Source organism: Xiphophorus couchianus, chromosome 7 (assembly GCF_001444195.1).
Source record: "Xiphophorus couchianus chromosome 7, X_couchianus-1.0, whole genome shotgun sequence".
In the NCBI taxonomy this organism is placed as follows: Eukaryota; Metazoa; Chordata; class Actinopteri; order Cyprinodontiformes; family Poeciliidae; genus Xiphophorus; species Xiphophorus couchianus.
The window spans coordinates 23,077,667-23,096,274 of NC_040234.1; the positions used below are offsets into that span (position 1 = coordinate 23,077,667).

Here is an 18,608-nt window from a genome sequence, read left to right on the forward strand (position 1 = left end):
ACTCCGCCAGGGCTGCCCTTTGTCACCGATTCTGTTCATCACTTTCATGGACAGAATTTCTAGGCGCAGCCAAGGTGTTGAGGGGATCCGATTTGGTGGCCTCAGGATCTCATCTCTGCTTTTCGCAGACGATGTGGTCCTTTTGGCTTCATCAGATCGTGATCTGCAGCTCTCGCTGGATCGGTTCGCAGCCGAGTGTGAAGCGGCCGGGATGGGGATCAGTGCCTCCAAATCCGAGGCCATGGTCTTGAGCCGGAAAAGGGTAGAGTGCCTTCTCCGGGTCAGGGGGGGTGTCCTGCCCCAAGTGGAGGAGTTTAAGTATCTCGGGATCTTGTTCACGAATGGGGGAAGAAGGGAGCGGGAGATCGACAGGCGGATTGGCGCAGCGTCTGCTGTCAAGCGGGCGCTGTACCGGTCCGTCGTGGTGAAGAGAGAGCTGAGCCAAAAAGCGAAGCTCTCGATTTACCAGTCGATCTACGTTCCCACCCTCATCTATGGTCATGAGCTTTGGGTCATGACCGAAAGAACGAGATCGCGGATACAAGCGGCCGAAATGGGTTTTCTCCGTAGGGTGGCTGGGCTCTCCCTTAGAGATAGGGTGAGAAGCTCAGTCATCCGGGAGGGACTCAGAGTAGAGCCGCTGCTCCTTCACATCGAGAGGAGCCAGTTGAGGTGGCTTGGGCATCTGGTCAGGATGCCTCCTGGACGCCTCCCTGGTGAGGTGTTCCGGGCACGTCCCACCGGGAGGAGGCCCCGGGGAAGACCCAGGACACGCTGGAGGGACTATGTCTCTCGACTGGCCTGGGAACGCCTCGGGATTCCCCCGGAGGAGCTGGAAGAAGTGGCTGGGGAGAGGGAAGTCTGGGCCTCCCTTCTGAAGCTGCTACCCCCGCGACCCGACCTCGGATAAGCGGAAGAAGATGGATGGATGGATGGATGGATGGATGGAATTCATTCTTTGCTTTCTCTTGCAAAAAATAATTCATCCTAAAATGAAAAACATTATGCACAACCATAGAAGATTCTACATGAGAAGAGAGAGTCTTCAGTCAGAGCAAACTTCAGATCTGCTGTAATACAGACTGCAACAGGAGACCCTGCTCACAGCCATCAGCATCTACAACAGCTCTTTTAAGAAATCTTTCTAATTTGAGTTACAACATTTATTTTCCCTTCAGGACAAATAAAGTATTCTTGAATTGATTTGAAGTGAATTTCTGTCATTTCTGCTACATTACTTAGCATTAGCTTCTTGCAATTAAGTTGTAAATGGTTAATATAAAAACATATCAGGTAAAACTCACTGTTTTGTTTGACAGATAAGTGCTTGGGTAACTGCTACATCGACACTTCGTAGAGGGAAAAAGCTTAACCGCTTAACAGTTGCAAAAACACTAAATCTTACCAAGTGTTTTTGCTCTAGTTTGCAGCGCAAATGTTTTAGTTCACTTGAAAATTAAGCAAACTTACAAATAACTTTTCAGTGAGAGATAGCAGCTTGTTTTTAATAAATAATTTCTTATATTGATGAAAATGTACTAGTTCCACTGGCAGAATATTTTTCTTATAACAAGACATTTTTCCCACGTTATAAGTAAAATAATCTGTCAGTGAAACTAGTTTTTTTACTTAATACAAGCTCCTATATCTTGCTGAAAAGTTACTTGTATGCTAGTTTGGTTTTATTTCAAGTGTATCATGATATTTGCTATAGAAACTAGACCAAAATTACTTGGTAAGATTTGATATTTTCTGCAGTGTAAGTCATCTTTCTCTTCTGACAGACACCTGCAGAACCTCTAGCAGCACATGTCACTTATGCCTTATTATGTTTTCTCTAATGTTTACTTAGCTGAGGTGTCTAAGAGATGAGTCTAATGAGTCTCGCAGAGCTGGCTTCTGTGAGATTGCTGATTATGCCAATAGCCGACTGATTGACATAATATAATAGAGGTGTTTATCATTAATTGTCAGTTCAAGACAATCTAACAACAAAAGCAGTTGAAGGCTAAAGTTAAGCGCTCAACAAGAGGCAACTCCTAATGCTCGCATACATTTTTCACAAATGTCATACTATTTAGTGAACATTTATTTGCAGTAAGTCAAAGTATGAAGCAGAAAGTTCTATTTTACAAATTTCCATGTCATGCTACACGCGTACCAGCTAATAAAGGGCCATAAGGAGAGGCACTCATTTGCAGGCAGCCTAAAGCGAAGGGATGTGAAAAACAATCTGGTACGAAATCAACGCGGAGCCAACAGACGGCCGGAGAAGGTCTAATTAATATACTACTGCTAGCAGATTGAGGCATGTGGCTAGCCATTTCTGCACGTGGTAAAAATATGTCACCAAATCAAAACAGGTTGAGAAGTCAGACAGGACAATGAGCCCAGACTGCTGCTAAGGGGAGAGAAGAGGGGCTGCTTTGGAACGAAAAAAAAAAAAAAAAACAGATACAGAGAAACAAACAAGCAAGGAAAGAAGTGCGTATTTAGGAAAGTTCTAGTACTTAGAAACATTTTTTAATATTACTTCTGTACATTTTCTTAAAGATGTAGTATCATGTGTTTTCCAGGCACATAGTGCCCTTTGGAAGCACAATTGAATAACTGTTACCTTCAGTTGTTAAAAACTGCTACATATATCAAATGTGACTTAAAAGAAATTTGACTTTGTGATTTAACACCTTAAAATTGGGCCTCTGTCTCTTTAAAAACTCCTGATCTTTCTGAAAAACCACCTTCAGGATGACATCACAACATGGCTCCTCTAGTAATCCTTTAAAAATGTTTTTATCAGCATTGCTCTAAGAAGTAGTTCCTATATTGAGCTCAGCAGATGCTCAGTTTTACCAGGTTTTTGCTAATTGCTGTTGGCTAGTCTGAAGGAGCTGAGTGGGGGAGTCAAGCTCTATGAGGCGGAAGCTTGGAAGCTGCAGGAGGAGTTTCATCATTGAAGGTGGAGCTAGGGCCACCCAGGCGTTTTGCATAGCTGAATGGTTGCCATGGAGATTAAAGGATTTCTCAAACATGCATGAATGAATCAAGGCAACACTCCAGGTACGTTTTTGGTGAGGGAATAACATTATAGCATGATCTAGAGCTAAAAAAGTCAACCTTACATAATACTGTGCCTTCTACACATTACATATTACCCCATGAAGTTATAGAATTAATAAAAACAGTTTTGTAAATGTAATTTTTACTTTCATGTATATATTTTTTTATAGAAAATATTTTTCTTCTTCAGGCAATGCTTCCAACAACAAATGTTTTTTTATTTAGTCTTTCTAATTATACTCCCACAAGTTTTCCTGCAGAGTCTGGCAAGCACAAATTGGTTTTTGGGGCGGGTGGTGGGTAAAGCCAATATTTCTTTTTCCCTCTCTGACAAGAAATGCCTATAACATGTCTGCAGATCATGAAAGATGGCCTGTGTTGAGAATGATGAATGGTAAAAAAAAAATTTAAGATCACTGCTAATGTCAATTGTAAGTGCTGAACTGATAATCAGTGAAATGTCTACGCTTATTTTCTGGTTTCTAATTCGCAGCACAGCAACATGGTTAGCCCTCTTAGCACTGTACTTCTGTAATAGTGCTGAAATTTTTGTACATAGAATAAACACACATTATTCATATGATTTTTTAAAATTTTCTAATACAGATTTGAAGATAGCCTTATGGTTAACCATAAGTGTACAATGGTTACATTATAATTACACACTGTTTTGCATTTTCACGTGACAAGCCTACACAAAGCAGTGCACAGTTATGGACAGGGAAGAAAACAATAAGTAATTTTGATCATGTTTTCACAAAATAAAATATGGAAAGTTGAATCTGCATTTGTGTTCCACTTGAAGGAATATTAGGACCAATTAGTGTCTTCACATCTACATACATGGTTCTTTGCAGAAGAGTTGAAGTTCAGTCAGATTGCATAAAAGTTAATTGAAAAACTTTTGCCATAGTTTCCCATTTGGGTTTGAACTTAAAGTGTTTTCATTCAGTTGAATGGAAACATTTGTTCCATTTTCACTTTCACTCTGCACTTTCAAAGCCACCACACCCATGAAAACCTCAGAGGAAGACATTGAGTGCAACTTCCTTCTTTATGAAATATAGACAGAAATGGGGTACTACAAATTTTAGGGGTTGTTTTATTTCTCTTCTGTCTTTGTAGACCACAAGCCATTCCTATGTTGTGTTTGTGGATGGAATAATGCAAATATATCTAAAGAGGCAATATTATATAAAATATATCTGGATTCTTTCATACATGTTTGATACATTCTTTAATCACCATGGAAACCATTCAGCTGTGCAAATCGCCTGGGTGGAAAGATTCATTCAGCTCCTCCAGACTAGCCAGCATCAGTTAGCAAACACCTGGTTGAACTGTGAATCTGCTGAGCTGGTAAAACGTTGGTAAAGGTTCATAGAGGAGCCATGTTGTGACGACTTCCTGAAGGCTGAATTTCAGAAAGAGCAGGAGACTTTAAAGAGACAGAGGCCCAATTTCAAAACATTAAAATATGCAGTCAATTTGTTCAAGCCATATTTGATATATATAACATTTTTATAACAACTGAAGGTAAAATGGCAATATGTGCCTGGAAAATATATAACACTGCCCCTTTAAGGACCTTGAACACTTCAGTAAGCCATTACAGACTGTTGATAAGAGCAGCATTATAGGTGCTACCGTTTTACAGTCATAACACTTAGTAAGAACCAGCACCCACAGACAGAGAGCGAGGCCCTGCTAAAAACGCTCGTCCACAGGGGAGAGGGAGAGACCACTTGGATCTGTCTCTCCCTTGGGCGAAGAGCTTGAATTACCCATGAGCCAATTTGAATAACATTCACTGGGAGCTACAATGTCATTTGAACAAGGGCTGACATTCTGGTTGAGTGTCTGTGCCTCTCCTCCTCGAATCCCAGGTGGCTGTGCAAGGGCAGAATGATTCGCGCTGGAAAGTAGATTGGGCTAAAACGTGAGGCTGGATTCATTGCATGGATCCCGATAATGATCTGGACAGACCATAAACAGGAACGGGAACAGGAGTCCCAGGTGTCTGTGCAGTGGACTCTGAATGTGCAGCAGGACACCAGGGGAATGGTGAAGGACATCATGCTGGAAGGCCGTACATCCATGTAATCCCTTCAGTTTAATCAGTATAACCTTTATGCTCTATGCAGCTTCTCAGGTTATTAGAATTTGTTCTGATTCTGTCGTCTCGTCTTTAAAGAATATGTTAAAGGAACCGTCCTTGATACAAAAGAGACTTTCATTTAGAGTGCAGTGGAAAGAGCATGTTTATTCTTACATGATTATGACTTTAGCCTTGTAATATTATGATTTTATTTTTGAACTGAAAACATTTTTTTTGCATGGCCCTAACATTCTGTCGTATACAATAACTGCAATTGTCCAGATTTTTTAAGATTTATTTGGATTTCTCACTGACAAACAGAGAGCATAAGTCCTTAACATATGTACTCTATTTTTATCTTAAGTTAAAAAGGTACTGATGATATGACACACTGAAACATGACAAAAAAATTCTGGGGGCCAATATTTTTACCCAGCAGTGTGGCATTTTTCTGTTACACCACAGAGAAAACGCAGAAGCGGCAAAAAAGTAATCGTGTGTAATGAATATACCCCAGACACATTTTTAGAGGAAATGTTCTGGTGACATCAACCATGACAGCAAGCTGTGGTGTACTGAGACTGAAATACAATATGTGCTAAGATGTCTTACCTGCAAGGCATCCGGTGATTGATAGCAGAACAATTTGTTTCCATGGTAACATCATCTTTAGTTGCCGAGGGCTAATGAGTCTCTCATCCAATTGCTTCTGAATGGAATGCTCTCCGCTGAATAAAAGAATTTAATCTGAAGAGAAAGTAATTATGGGTGTGATTAAAATGTGACATTTTGATCTAAATACGACAAGCATACATAAAAAAACATGATTACAGCGCTACTAAGTTACATAATTGCTTCTTATTATTTTTGAGTTTCACCGATTGAGGGGGAATGAGATTCTTGAGAAAGTACTGAGGAGACGAGTGGAGAAACAGGAGACGCGAACGGATAAAGTGTGATGATATACAAGCCGGCAGTGCAGTTTTTTCCAGGTGGTGCAGAAGAAGCAGCAGCTGCTAAATAGCTGCATTTTCTTTTGCTGCGGCTGCTTCCCGCGCCGCCTAACAAGCAGATTCTTTCAGCTTTAAAGAGCAGCGAGGGAAAAAGGAAATGATTGACCTCAAAAAAATAAAAAATAAAAAAATAAAAACAGAACAACTTTTCTCTCCCCCAATTTGACTGTTAATAGGAGCTGGCAGACTTTGCACCAGCACTCTACAAAACGCCTCTTCCTACTTTAACAATGTGTTTGGTGTCCTATTAAGCAACATCATTGCTGCTTTTCTTTTCGCGTCTGAAAAATGATTAGACTAACAAGCAGCACAGGACAACCAGAAACGGCAAAACATTAGCAGAGCACTGGCATTGTAAGTAAGAAAAAAAAGTAATCATTGTTACCCAATTAAGGATGAAATGCAAAACGGTTTTAAACATGAAGCTAATTTTGCTACTCATCCTGTTGGAACATGCTCTTTTAACCCTTCAGACCTGATTCTTTATGTAAAGAACAAAATTATTTTCATTGAACTAATTTTTACTGTCAGCAATGAAATAATGGGAAATATATATATATATATTTTCTTACAAGTCGTTCATGAAAGTTAGAGTTTATACTCATAAAAACATAAAAATAAACCAATGTTTACAGATCTTTTTACTTTGCATTGTAAACATATTTAATGTTTCCACTGGGATGGACACTCAACTTAAAAGTCATACAATTTAAAAATAGAACATATTTTTAAAGTAACTTCAAATACTATCACTGGAAATGCTTAAAATTATACAAAGAGCAATTTTATTAAGACTACCATAAACTTAAATTGATATTTTTGATGAAAAACAGACTCTTTGCCTTCTCAAGTTTTAAAGCAATATTGATGACTGAAGCTCACTCATATCACGCTAAAATTTAGAACTTCAATGTCATTTGTCACTCAGAAACTAGTCAGTAACAAAAATCATTCAAATAAAAAATGCCTTGTTTTTTATTGGTTTAAACCCAGAAATACAGTACATCATGTCCATTCCGTGGACGTTGGTGTCTGGAGAGGTGAAATTATACCATTTTGTCCTGTGACTTGAGAAGAGTTGCAATTCGGCAAAAAGAAGTGCTAATCTTGTGACTACACCCATGAAAATGGCATGATTTGGGTGTAATCTGATGCACCTGCAGACCGGAGGTTGTGGTGTATACTGTTCTATTTGTAAGGAGATCTACCAGAGAAAATGATGAAACATTGTCGGTTGTCAGTGTCCTGACAGAAGATGCCTCATAGATGCACCAGGCAGCAAATAACTGAGTTTAGTAGGGTTTGTATGATTGCACGAGGCTGGATGTCCGGGTTATGCAATCGCGCGCCATATAAGACATTCCATTTCCAACATGGTGTGTGATGACACGTGTATTTGTACATTCATATTCCTACTGGTTCCAACACTGGGACATCTTTTATAAGGCAGTCCTGTCCCTCGTCTCCATGTGGATTAAATTACATCTAATTTACATTCCATCTGTTCCCCTTAGTTTAGATTTACCTTTGTTTCTGTGTTGTATTTGGAATTAACCAGTAAGGCCTCAAAAAACCAATTTCAGTTACTTTTCTGGCATTATTACGTTTTAAAAACAAAATAATTTTTGTACTAACTTAAATTTCTGGATTTTCATAAATCAGTTAAATCAGGGAAATTTCTTCTAGAAATTGACCTAAAAACAGCAGTTGACCTGAAAAGTTGCAATATTCCCTGGAATGATTTAGGCAATGGTGATCATTAGTGGCTGAGAGTTGGTGTGAGATTCTCACAGCATGATAATCTTTAGTAATATTTCCATGGCTTGAATAAAAGGTTTAAAACAAAAATGTGTACAATGGTCCCTAATTGTTGTCATTTGCCAACCACTTTGTATCTTCTCTAGATCACCTTAGTTAACGTGTTGTCTCTTTCTTTAATGTATGTACTCCATACGTTGATTGTTAGAGTTTTTTGGCATTGAAAATATAGTGAACCGCTAAAATACTTGACACGCCCTCTATAAACACTCATAACTGTCTATTTTAATAATTCAAACTTAGTATGCATTAATACGCATGGTAGAAAACATCTTAAAATCTACAGTCTTCTTTATCTCTTCTCTTGGGAGTACAGCCAATCACTGCCAAGTAAAATGAATGCCACTCCTGGATTGGCTTCTCTGCCAACGCCAGCCAATGGAGCATCAAATGGCATCGCACCAACTAAGCAAACTTAGTTGCTGATCAAGTAAGTTTGATCAGCAACTATCAAACTTAGTTTTGAGGCTGATCACCAGGAGGCGTACCGGGGCTCCAGATGACAAATGACTAAAAGCTGAATGCCCTCTTGTGTTCTAAGCTTTATTAAAAGACTGGAATCAGTGGGTTTTATACAAATAATTTTGAATTACATTCAAATTCGGCTCATAAGTGAATCTGCAAATGCTGAACTGCAAATAAGCAGGGGCCCACTGTACTTCCAAACAGTTTATCAGTTTGATTTTTGTCCAGCTGTAAATCTATCGTCCAGGCAGAGACAACTCTTGTCTTTATAGCACTTTCTCTGACATTTAATTAAAATGACATTAAACCAGCAGAATAATATGATGGATTTTTTTTTCTACTTTGAGACAACAACATTTTAAAATCTTGGTACAGCTTTGTACCAGTAACCTTCCATTGCTTCTCAGTGCTCAGATAGATTAGTTGGAAATTGTCATTAAGATGTGCATTCCTTTTCTGTTTTTGAAATCTGCAACCAAAGTGTCTTCACTTTAAACCCTTCCAAAGTATTTCATTCTGTGCTCTGAAAGTATCTGACAGCACAAATTAGAAGTTCTTTCTTGCAGGTATAGGTGGTAATAATCCCACATTTTTACCTCAGCTTTACGCCCTGTACAAGACTCAGGCTTAGCATGCTGGAGGTCAGTAAATATCTATAAAAACCTGTATTATTTGTGCTGTACCTCTCATATATAAAGTGGAGACAACATGCTATGCTCCAGCATTTATAACATGCTGTTACCCTGACCCACTTGAAGCTCTGTATACTACTGGGAGTTTTTTCTCCAATGCAACAAAGAGGAAGAACACAATAGCATACATAGCAAAACACAGATAAATGAAGAGTGTGGTGTTATTCTGAATTTTCTGACTAGAAAACACATTGCTTGTTAAGTCAGCCAAACTTTTGTTTTTTTGGTGCAAACAACAAAGTGAGGATTTACACATGTGGTAGCAGAAGTTAATAAGGAAGCAGCACTGAATAAACAAGGGTGGGAAAAAAGTGGCTGCTAATTAGTGTTGAAGGTTTAGTTAAAAACTAATTTCCCCAACATAAGAGCATGAGCTACACGCTGCAGAGACTTTCTTTCTACACAATGTCAAAATTTACAAATAAGTCAATGTGACCTTTACACCAAAGCACATTATTAATAGGACTGCATAATGTCAGTAAAGCATGCAATTATTACATTACTAATGAACATTCCCGGATGATATCAGTAAATCTTTCTTACTCTTTTTGAGTAACTATGAGTTTTGATCAATAAAATTTATATATCCCTTGAGGTCATCAAGGGATGTGAAAGATAACTTGACCTATTGAATCCATGCAGACCTATGCTGGTAATAAAGTGTTGAGGATGTGTAACCAGGGTAGGAAAAGATCATTTTCTCTCTGTATGAACTTCATGCATTTTCTGTGAAGCAAACATGTCGGTCAGACCACAGCAAAGTTTGGAGAAGAGTTGCTGCAAGTAGGCGTTCTAAGTAGGCAGGTAGGAGATTTACTTCCATGAAGTAGAGCTTAAAGTTGAATGTGTTGATTGTAGGAGCCAATCAAAGACCTGGAAGAGCAGAAAAGACTTTGTATTTGTCTTCAAAACAAAACCAGTGAGTCAGTGATTGTATTGTTGGCTTCTGCTAGCTTAGCTACTCCACGTAATATTATGGGCCGGTTAGCCTTATCGCTAATTAGCCCCACTAGCTAATCCTGCCCTATTAAATACTTTGGGCAGAATGGCGTGTTTCTCTTGTTTTCACTATACACAAAATGACTGAGGATCTTATTATTGTTCAACAATGACTAAAATGTAAATCAAAGCTATTTTTTTGTATTGTTTTTCTGATTTAAATATAGTGTAATATTATTTAAACAATTGAAATGTACTTATACACTATATATTTATTGACATTTTAATGACTCTATGTAATATATTTAATACAGTCATTATTATTTATTTGAATTTTGATGTGTGCACATGGATTTCTATTGATTTACTGAATGATGGCCCTGCGTCCTACACAGGCTAGGATTCAAAGTGATGACGAGCTACAGAAAAAGGCCCAGAACCAAGAATCATTTTTCCTCTAAGGATTCAGACCATTCATCTTCAAATTGGAGGAATTAATCTGCTCTGTCCAGGCCTGCAGGAGGTTCCTGCAGCCAGTTGAACTCTTTCTTCTCCTTGATTTTGGACTGTTTCTAACTTTAAGTTCCTGTTGTTTGGGCTCACCAAAACATTCAAAGGCATCAGCTTGTTCCATATATACATGTGTGTACCTTTTTTTATTTTGTTGTTATTTTCCATGCACAATGACAGTAAAAGGAATTCAGATTTAAGTAGTGGTTATCGGCCATAACAGCAATATTAATAATGGATATCAACAACTGCCCAAATTTTATATTGGTCCATCTGGTTTTAAGCTCAGAGACTCCTCATGCGTTCTTGTGGCCCAAAATCTGTATTTTTTTACCAAGTTCTATCTAAAATGGACCACATCTAAGAGTGCTAAATTATAAGCAAAACACACACAGGTAATGATGATGATGCCACATGTGTGACATTTAGTCATAAGCTAACTAAACATCAAAATAGTGAGTGCAATCTCATTGACATTTAAATCCATTTCTCATGAATCTCAGAGCCCGGGCTGCACAGTGGCGCAGTTGGTAGCACTGTTGCCTTGCAGCAAGAGGGTCCTGGGTTCGATTCCCGGCCGGGGTCTTTCTGCATGGAGTTTGCATGTTCTCCCTGTGCATGCGTGGGTTCTCTCCGGGTACTCCGGCTTCCTCCCACGGTCCAAAAACATGACTGTCAGGTCAATTGGTTTCTCTAAATTCTCCCTAGGTGTGTGTGTGTGTGCATGGTTGTTTGTCCTGTATGTCTCTGTGTTGCCCTGCGACAGACTGGCGACCTGTCCAGGGTGTACCCCGCCTCTCGCCCGGAACGTAGCTGGAGATGGGCACCAGCAACCCTCCCGACCCCATTAGGGACAAGGGTGAACAGAAAATGGATGGATGGATGGATGAATCTCAGAGCCACTCAGAGCCATGACTTATTTATTACTGGAACCAGTGGACACTGGTTCAGTCTCTTTATCTGAAATGGACGAATTGCACTCTAACAGTGCAATTCGGAGAAAAAAAAAAGGAGGGGCTTTGCTTCAGGTCTGACCTACATCACAATAAGTGGAAAATGATATGCTTCTCAGGATTAAGGATTCAACACAACCCCTTATCCGTACAACACAACCCCGTTGTGTGGATTAACCCAGAGCTATCTTTGGAATACTTGACGAAGACCTACATACTAAATGCTCACTATTGTCTATAGGTCTACTGGTGAATGTCGTGAACATCATGGTATGGAAAGTCTTTCAGCACTATTTGAAGCACAGTAAAAAAAAGTAAAAGGGAAACATCAAGCCATTTGCTTGATTATAACTTAATGGCCAGTGTTGGCTTTGCTTAACTGTCCCGGTGCCAGTAATTGTTTCTCGTCTCCTATAATTGTAGGCATAGCCGAATTTAGAGTGGATTTCGTGGTGTCTTTCAAAAATTTAGTGGGTGTTTTGCCACTCTAAAAAGCCATCGCATTGGATTACACGCTTTGAGGGGGCTACAGGAGAGGAGGGGGTGATGTGTGCCACATTTTTTTTTTCAGTTTGAGTGTAATGCTAAGGACCATCCTCGTTCTGGATGATCCATCCTTGCCATCCCGACCCTTCAGTCCTAGAAGTTTCAAGATGATAAAAGGAAAATTTTCTTGGGAAAAGCTGTCCTTGAAAATCAAACAGTAGCAAAAAGTATCTGCTTATATAATGAATGTAAGTCCCTGGGTGTAAAAACCCCCTAAAAGGACTTCTTTCTCTTTGAGTATTTTGTGTATCTGTATTATGTAAATGAAAAAACTTGTTGGATAAAAGGATGAATTCATATTTTCTAAAGCAGATTTCAATTTCACACCGAGGTCCATCTCTTTTGTAGTTGTTAGGACATTTTTTCACTCTCAAAAGGCTTCGACAACCTTAACCATTACAGAGCAGGAGCACCCAAAGCTTTCACAAATCCAAGAGGAAAAAAAAAATTGAATAATAATTTCAGACTACAGAAAAAAATAGAAAAGCCTAAAAATAAAATTTTGCCCTCTGAGATTTGTTGCACTGAAGATGGGGTAGCATTTTCTCTCTCTCCCGCCTTCCCTTCCCTTCAGCCTTCTCAGCTGAAATGATGAGCGAAAGATTGCTGTGCCAAATGTAATGAGGCGTTGCACTTTCACCTCCACAGAAGCTAAACCTAATGGAAGTCATTGGCTAAACGCATTGCAGAGTAAATGAGATGACTTCTTGGTTAGCAGGGCTGTTGTTTGGCGCATAATTGATAGGAGAGGTGGTTAAAGGCATCCATTTCCCCCCTGAGGGCAGCATAATTGCAAAAGAATCTAATAAGGTAGGAAGGAAAGGAGAGTTTTTATCAAAGCGCCGTACATGCTCAAGGTTTGCATTCCGATCACAAGACGCACAGAAGCACCACAAACCTGGGAGAGATGCAAGTATCGGATCATGCTAGGGAAAAATAAAGCCTCATTCTGAGCAAATTGAACACCCCTGGCAGGGACTTGGAGGTGTGGGGGGTTCAGTGCAGCATCTCACGTGCCCATCCCTGTGTTGTTATTGTCTTTACGGCTATCCGCTGCCATCTCCATCCAATCACAGTGAAGGAGAACCTGGGAAACGAGGAGATGCCACACAATCTGAATACACAGCTGCTCTGGGTTTTGGCCAGTAAATGAAGAATTCACAATACACAGATGTCTTTTTTTCTGTTTTTTCTCTTCTGAGCCAGGTGACCAAGTGACAAATACAAAATTAATGTGTAGTGCAGCAAAATGCAGAGCATAAAACAAAAGCTTCCCTATTCAGTTTTTTAACTGATGATCAACCTTTACAGGTGTGAGGAAGGTGAAGGACCCCAAAGGCACTACAGTGATACTAAGCAGTTAATGTAGCAATGATCTTTTTCCCAACTTCAAAAATTTATTTGGATTGACCTATAACATAGAACGGATAATAGTGTTCGGTATCCATTATAAAGTCTGGCGGGCTGTAAAACCATTTACTGTCATTCATGAAACAAACTCTGACAGAATCAGACCAAAGTAATTTGTGGCAGCAAGTGAGACTGGAGTTACTTTGCAACTTAAAACGGTGATATTATGTGTTTTCCAGTACAATAAAGTAACTTCATTAGCGCCACTTGTTATAAAAATGCTGTAAATATCAAATATGACTTAGAAGGAAGTTGACTTCATAATTTACTGCCTCAAAATTGGGTCTGTCTCTTTAAGAACTCCTGCTCTGACAGTCCGCCTTCACTTCTCTATTAACCCTTTAATAACCTCTCTATTAGCGATGCACTGAGAAGTAGCTCCTATAACGAGCTCAGGAGGTTTGCAGTTCCACCAGCTGTATGCTAATTACTGCTAGCTAAACTGCAACTGGGAGGAGGAGCTTCCTCCTCCTGGGTGACGACCGGTCCCCCTCAAGGCGTTTTACGCAGCTGAATGGTTGCCATGGAGATTAAAGGATTTCTCAAACATGCATGAAGAAATAAAGGCAAATCTCCAGATGTGTTTTTGATGAGGAAATAACATTAAAACATGGTGTAAAGCTCAAAGACGTCAATCTTACATGATCCTGCACTTTTAGAAAATACAAGAAACAGTTCAGTTGCTCAGCAGATTTCAGTTGATGCCAGTAGCTTCAGCCGATAGCGTGGACCTAGTTTCTTTGAGGCTACATCGTGCTTCCTCCTCCCACATTCCTTCATCTCCTACTTGACAATGTCTTTTGTCTTGAGAATACAGTTAGCTAAAATGTATAAATACTTCATTTTCTTCTGTATGTTTTTTAAGAAAACAGCAAAATTCCAAGTCGTCCAATCGTTCTTATTTGGCACAGAAAAATACATTGAAAACTTTACTTTTTTTTGTCCTTTTGTGAAGCCCTTTGGTTCAGAAAGACTTGCTATGTCAAGCTTTTTCAGGCAACCCTGATCACTGTTTGTCTTGTCAGACATATTTACACATTATTTAGATAGAAGGCAATATCTTTTCTTTGGAAAGATTAAGTTCAGGGGAAAGCGTCCTGTCTGTTTAAACGTGTCCTGCTTCGTGTGGCCGCGGCACTTTGGAGGACGTCTGATTGGACCGTTGAGGGTACAGTTTTATACTGTGAAGCTTTTTGGAAAATAATAATAGAAAATTTATGTACTTGGCAGCGTAAGGCAGCTGAGGCTGAAGTCAGCTTTGAATATATGACAGAATAAGTTTGAATTATGCTTTTGAAACGAAACTCTGCCGTTTGTTAGTAGCAGGGCCGGATTTAGGAGGATGGGGGCCCCTGGGCTGGAGTCAGGATGGGGGCCCCTGGGCTAGAATCAAAATATATATATATTTTTGTATGTGTTTGTTTTGTTTTAGAGGATGAGCAGAAAATGACCGAACAGTAAGTTTTGACAACTTACAACTTTAATAAGCCAGTTGTCACAAACTACAAACAACTCTGAACTCTTTTCTAGAAAGACTAAGCCACATGTTGGGGTTGAAACTAGAATAAAATCACTGAATAGTTATTGTTGCCTGGACTTCAACACAAACTATAAAACAGATTGAGTGCAAGAAAGTGCAATGCTCAAATATACTTTTACAAAGCAAAGCGAGTAAAACAATATTTATACAAATATCCCCAGCATTTACAAGTCCATATAAGTACAAGTGGAATATATCAAAACTCAAACTTTTTCTTTGGTTTTAAAGTTCTTGGTAAGCGGGGGATAATGATGTTTCTGCTCCATCTCCGCTAACAGGTTTAAAAAAGCCTGTCAGTTAAGGCCTTTTGTTTGTCGCCTCTTTGGCGCGATGCTCTTTTTCTTTTCTCTTCCTTCTTTTCTGCGCTCCGCTGTCATATTTTCTGTTGTCCGCCATTGTAAAATAATATTCCCTTGACGCTCCTCCTCCCCAATGCGTAAGATGCGTCAAAAGTGGACCAATAACAAGCAAGCATTCAAGATGGACGTTTGCCAGAACAAATTGGAACATTTTTCATCGGTGCTGTCAAAATCATCGTAGTCATTGATTAAATTCTGACACTATCCAGTCACAAAAATATAAAACATCCTTTGGGGCCCCCGAAATGCCGGGGCCCCGGGCTGCAGCCCCGGTAAGCCCCTGCTAAAATCTGGCCCAGGTTATTAGTAGCAAAATATAACAAGCTTTTAAAAGGTTACGATTTCATAACCAGTAAAATATTCTGTGATAATCTTTTTCATCATATCATCACCATGAAAGCATTCATGGCATTTAGCCCAGCTATATATATTTACATTTATTATACCTGTAAGACTTGCCTTTTTCTTTGGCCTTTTTTATTTTCAACAATTTGTTAATTGTCCAGCTGTATAAGAGTAGAACAATATGGCAATATACTGTATATTTGTCTCTGTCTAGAGCTTATTTTTTCTGTATTTTTGCCAATATATCAAAATAACAACAACGGGTCATGTAAAGAAATGCGTCATATTTGGTTTGTTGAAAAAAAATCAAACTATGTAAAGTAAAATCAGAAAAAAATAATTTGAAAAAATAGCAAACTGCATAAATGCATGTTCAGCTATTACATACATGCTGTAAATTACTCTCAAAACGGATTCTTTTATTGATATGTTTTGAAATTTCACTTTTGAAATGCAATTGGAACAAATGTCTCTCCATACAGTTAGCTCATGTTAAACATCTAGTTACAAATTCCTCGATGCTGTGAAGTGTAACATTTTTACTCATGGCTGCTGGTCCATACTGTGCCACCTCAATCCAGAAAACCATGACAGACTGACAGATTTCAGTGTTGTGAAATCTGATCGCTACTATCGCTCTCAACATCTGGCCAGGATCCTCCATCACACATCCAGCTGTGCGCTTCTCCATGAGAAAAATCCCTTATGCCCTGGAAGACAGCAGGACCCACGTCCAACGCAGGGGCCGGAGAGTAAAGTACACTTTAAAAAAAGAAAGAGAGGGGGGGCTGCTCTCCATCTACCCCCCCACACAGCCATCCTGGATCCATCCAGCCACTAAACACATGACTGGAGGACAAAAACGAGGAGCAGCAGACACTTGGGCTGCATCTTTACTATTTTTTCTTTCTTATTCTCTTCAATTTATCTCGCAGCTTTCTGAGGGTAAAGAAGAAAAGAAAACTGGCTGTAGACTGTAATTGCCTCTCTGGTTCAATCAAAAAAAGGGGCCACAGCACAAACTCACCCCCCCCCCACACACACACACGGACTGCCATGCTGGATGTTGCTGCGTTAGAGTGTAACTCCCTGCATGGTCTAAAGAAAGAAAAGGCATGTTTCACCTCTCATTTGGCTGCTGCTTGTTATTCTCCAAATATCTTCAACGAGGATCTATAAATAAACATGAGGAGAGAAGGGAGGGGGGGGGGGTGCAGAGTCCCCTCTGAATAAGGAGGATACTTTGAAGATGCGGTCGGCTGCATTTCTTTTTTTTTTTCCTTCTCCCCGTTCTGTCTGTTTGGGTGGGGAAAAAGTCAGACCCAGTGGTGGGTAAATATTTGCTTTACCCAGAATGAATGTGCTGAGCTGTTAAAGTGATTTGCCTAATTACTGCCCCCCATCCTCCCCTCCCTCCCTGTGGCTCCCCACCATTATTACTTTTATTAAAGAGGGGGTCCTGGCATTGTTAGGCAACTTGTAGATGTAAACCGGCTTCAATCGAAATAATTCACCACAGTGTCCTCGTTCTTCCCCAGACCTGGACTGACTCTCCGGTCCGACTGGATGTTAATCTTCTTGTAAAAGTGAATTGATGGTGAACTGTTAAGTTTGACTGGGAGCTTCTGGTCCTGATGCTGCGCCTCTCTCTCTCTCTCTCTCCGTCTGTCTGACTGACTGACTGAGCAGAGCGGCACCATATGGACTCCGTCCTAGATGGAGGGAAATGAGCCCCAGCAGTAAGAATCCCCACCAGGACCATCCAAACCATTTGAGGCTCGTCTAGAAACGCAGCCGTCAGCACTGCGCGCCTGCGTGTGCATTCTCTCACAAATGAAGATGAAACTCATGTCTATAGGTAGTTTTTCTCTCTCTTTTGTGTCAAATTAAGTTGCAAACTTGTAGTTTTTTGTTTCTTTTGTAAATCTTGCAGCTGGGAGTTTTTAAAGCATGCAGTGATAATGTCAGAGTGAACACTTACAGCTGCTACGATGCAGATTTTTTCCTCTTCATCAACCTGCTCGAGTTGTAAGTCCAGTATCCGTTAGATTCAGTGGCTCAAAAGCATTTCTCTCTCAACACACTGCAACTCTTTTGGTGGGGGAGAAAAAGAACAAAAAAGAAAGAAAAAAGAAAGGAAGAAGGCGCTCTTTGCTCCGGGAGAAGAAATCGCAGCCGGCCGACTCGGACAGGATCGGACGAGCGCAGCCCCTCTCTCTGCCTCCGATAATCCAACAATCAGGAGGGAATGTGAGGAATCTGAGGGGGGGCGCAGGGGGCGACGCGTTTCCTCGAGCTCCTGCGTCGCGTGCGCTCCTAAACGATGCAGCCTGGAAGGAAAGAAATGGAGAGAGAGAGAAGAGAGAGGGGAGGACAGCTGCGGCGCCGCTGACTGACTGAGGCGATGCTCGCGTTGCGCGCATCCCCGGGCTCTGCTCGCTATGATGTGCGCAGCAAAAAGCGCCCACTGGTGACGCGTGAAAAAGAAAAGCAACCCCACCACACACACACGCGCGCACGCGCGCACCCCCACTCACACTGTAATGCGCCACCAGCCCATAGCAGGAACTCAACTCATGTCGGGATGCTTATTGTTCCACTGCGCCGACCTCAACTTTAACAGAGGTACTTCATAAAAAATAAATAAATAAATAATAATAATAATAAAAATAAATATATATATATATACATATAATTAAAGGAGACAGATAAAATATTGTGTTTTTTTGTAGTTTAATATCCTGCTGGAGGAGCTGGTGCTGCTTCTGCTGACCACTGGAGGAGAACTGATGTGCTCAGGAAAGACAAGGTTTTTTTTTTAATTTGTGCATGTTTTGGTCATTAGACTTTCATCTGGAAT

The 18,608-nt window shown here is 40.1% G+C and overlaps 1 protein-coding gene across 1 annotated transcript in view; it reads right to left on the reverse strand.

The window, feature by feature from the left end:
- Positions 1-18,345, reverse strand: part of cntn3b (contactin 3b) — a 92,824-nt gene extending 74,479 nt beyond the window's left edge. Inside the window, exons 1-2 of the mRNA XM_028023452.1 lie at positions 17,730-18,345; positions 5,771-5,905 (exon numbers count right to left, since the gene is read on the reverse strand). Coding sequence (XP_027879253.1) covers positions 5,771-5,825 — 55 coding nt within the window. The 5' untranslated portion in view covers positions 5,826-5,905; positions 17,730-18,345. The remainder of the gene's footprint in view (positions 1-5,770; positions 5,906-17,729) is intronic.
- Positions 18,346-18,608: the final 263 nt, after the last annotated feature.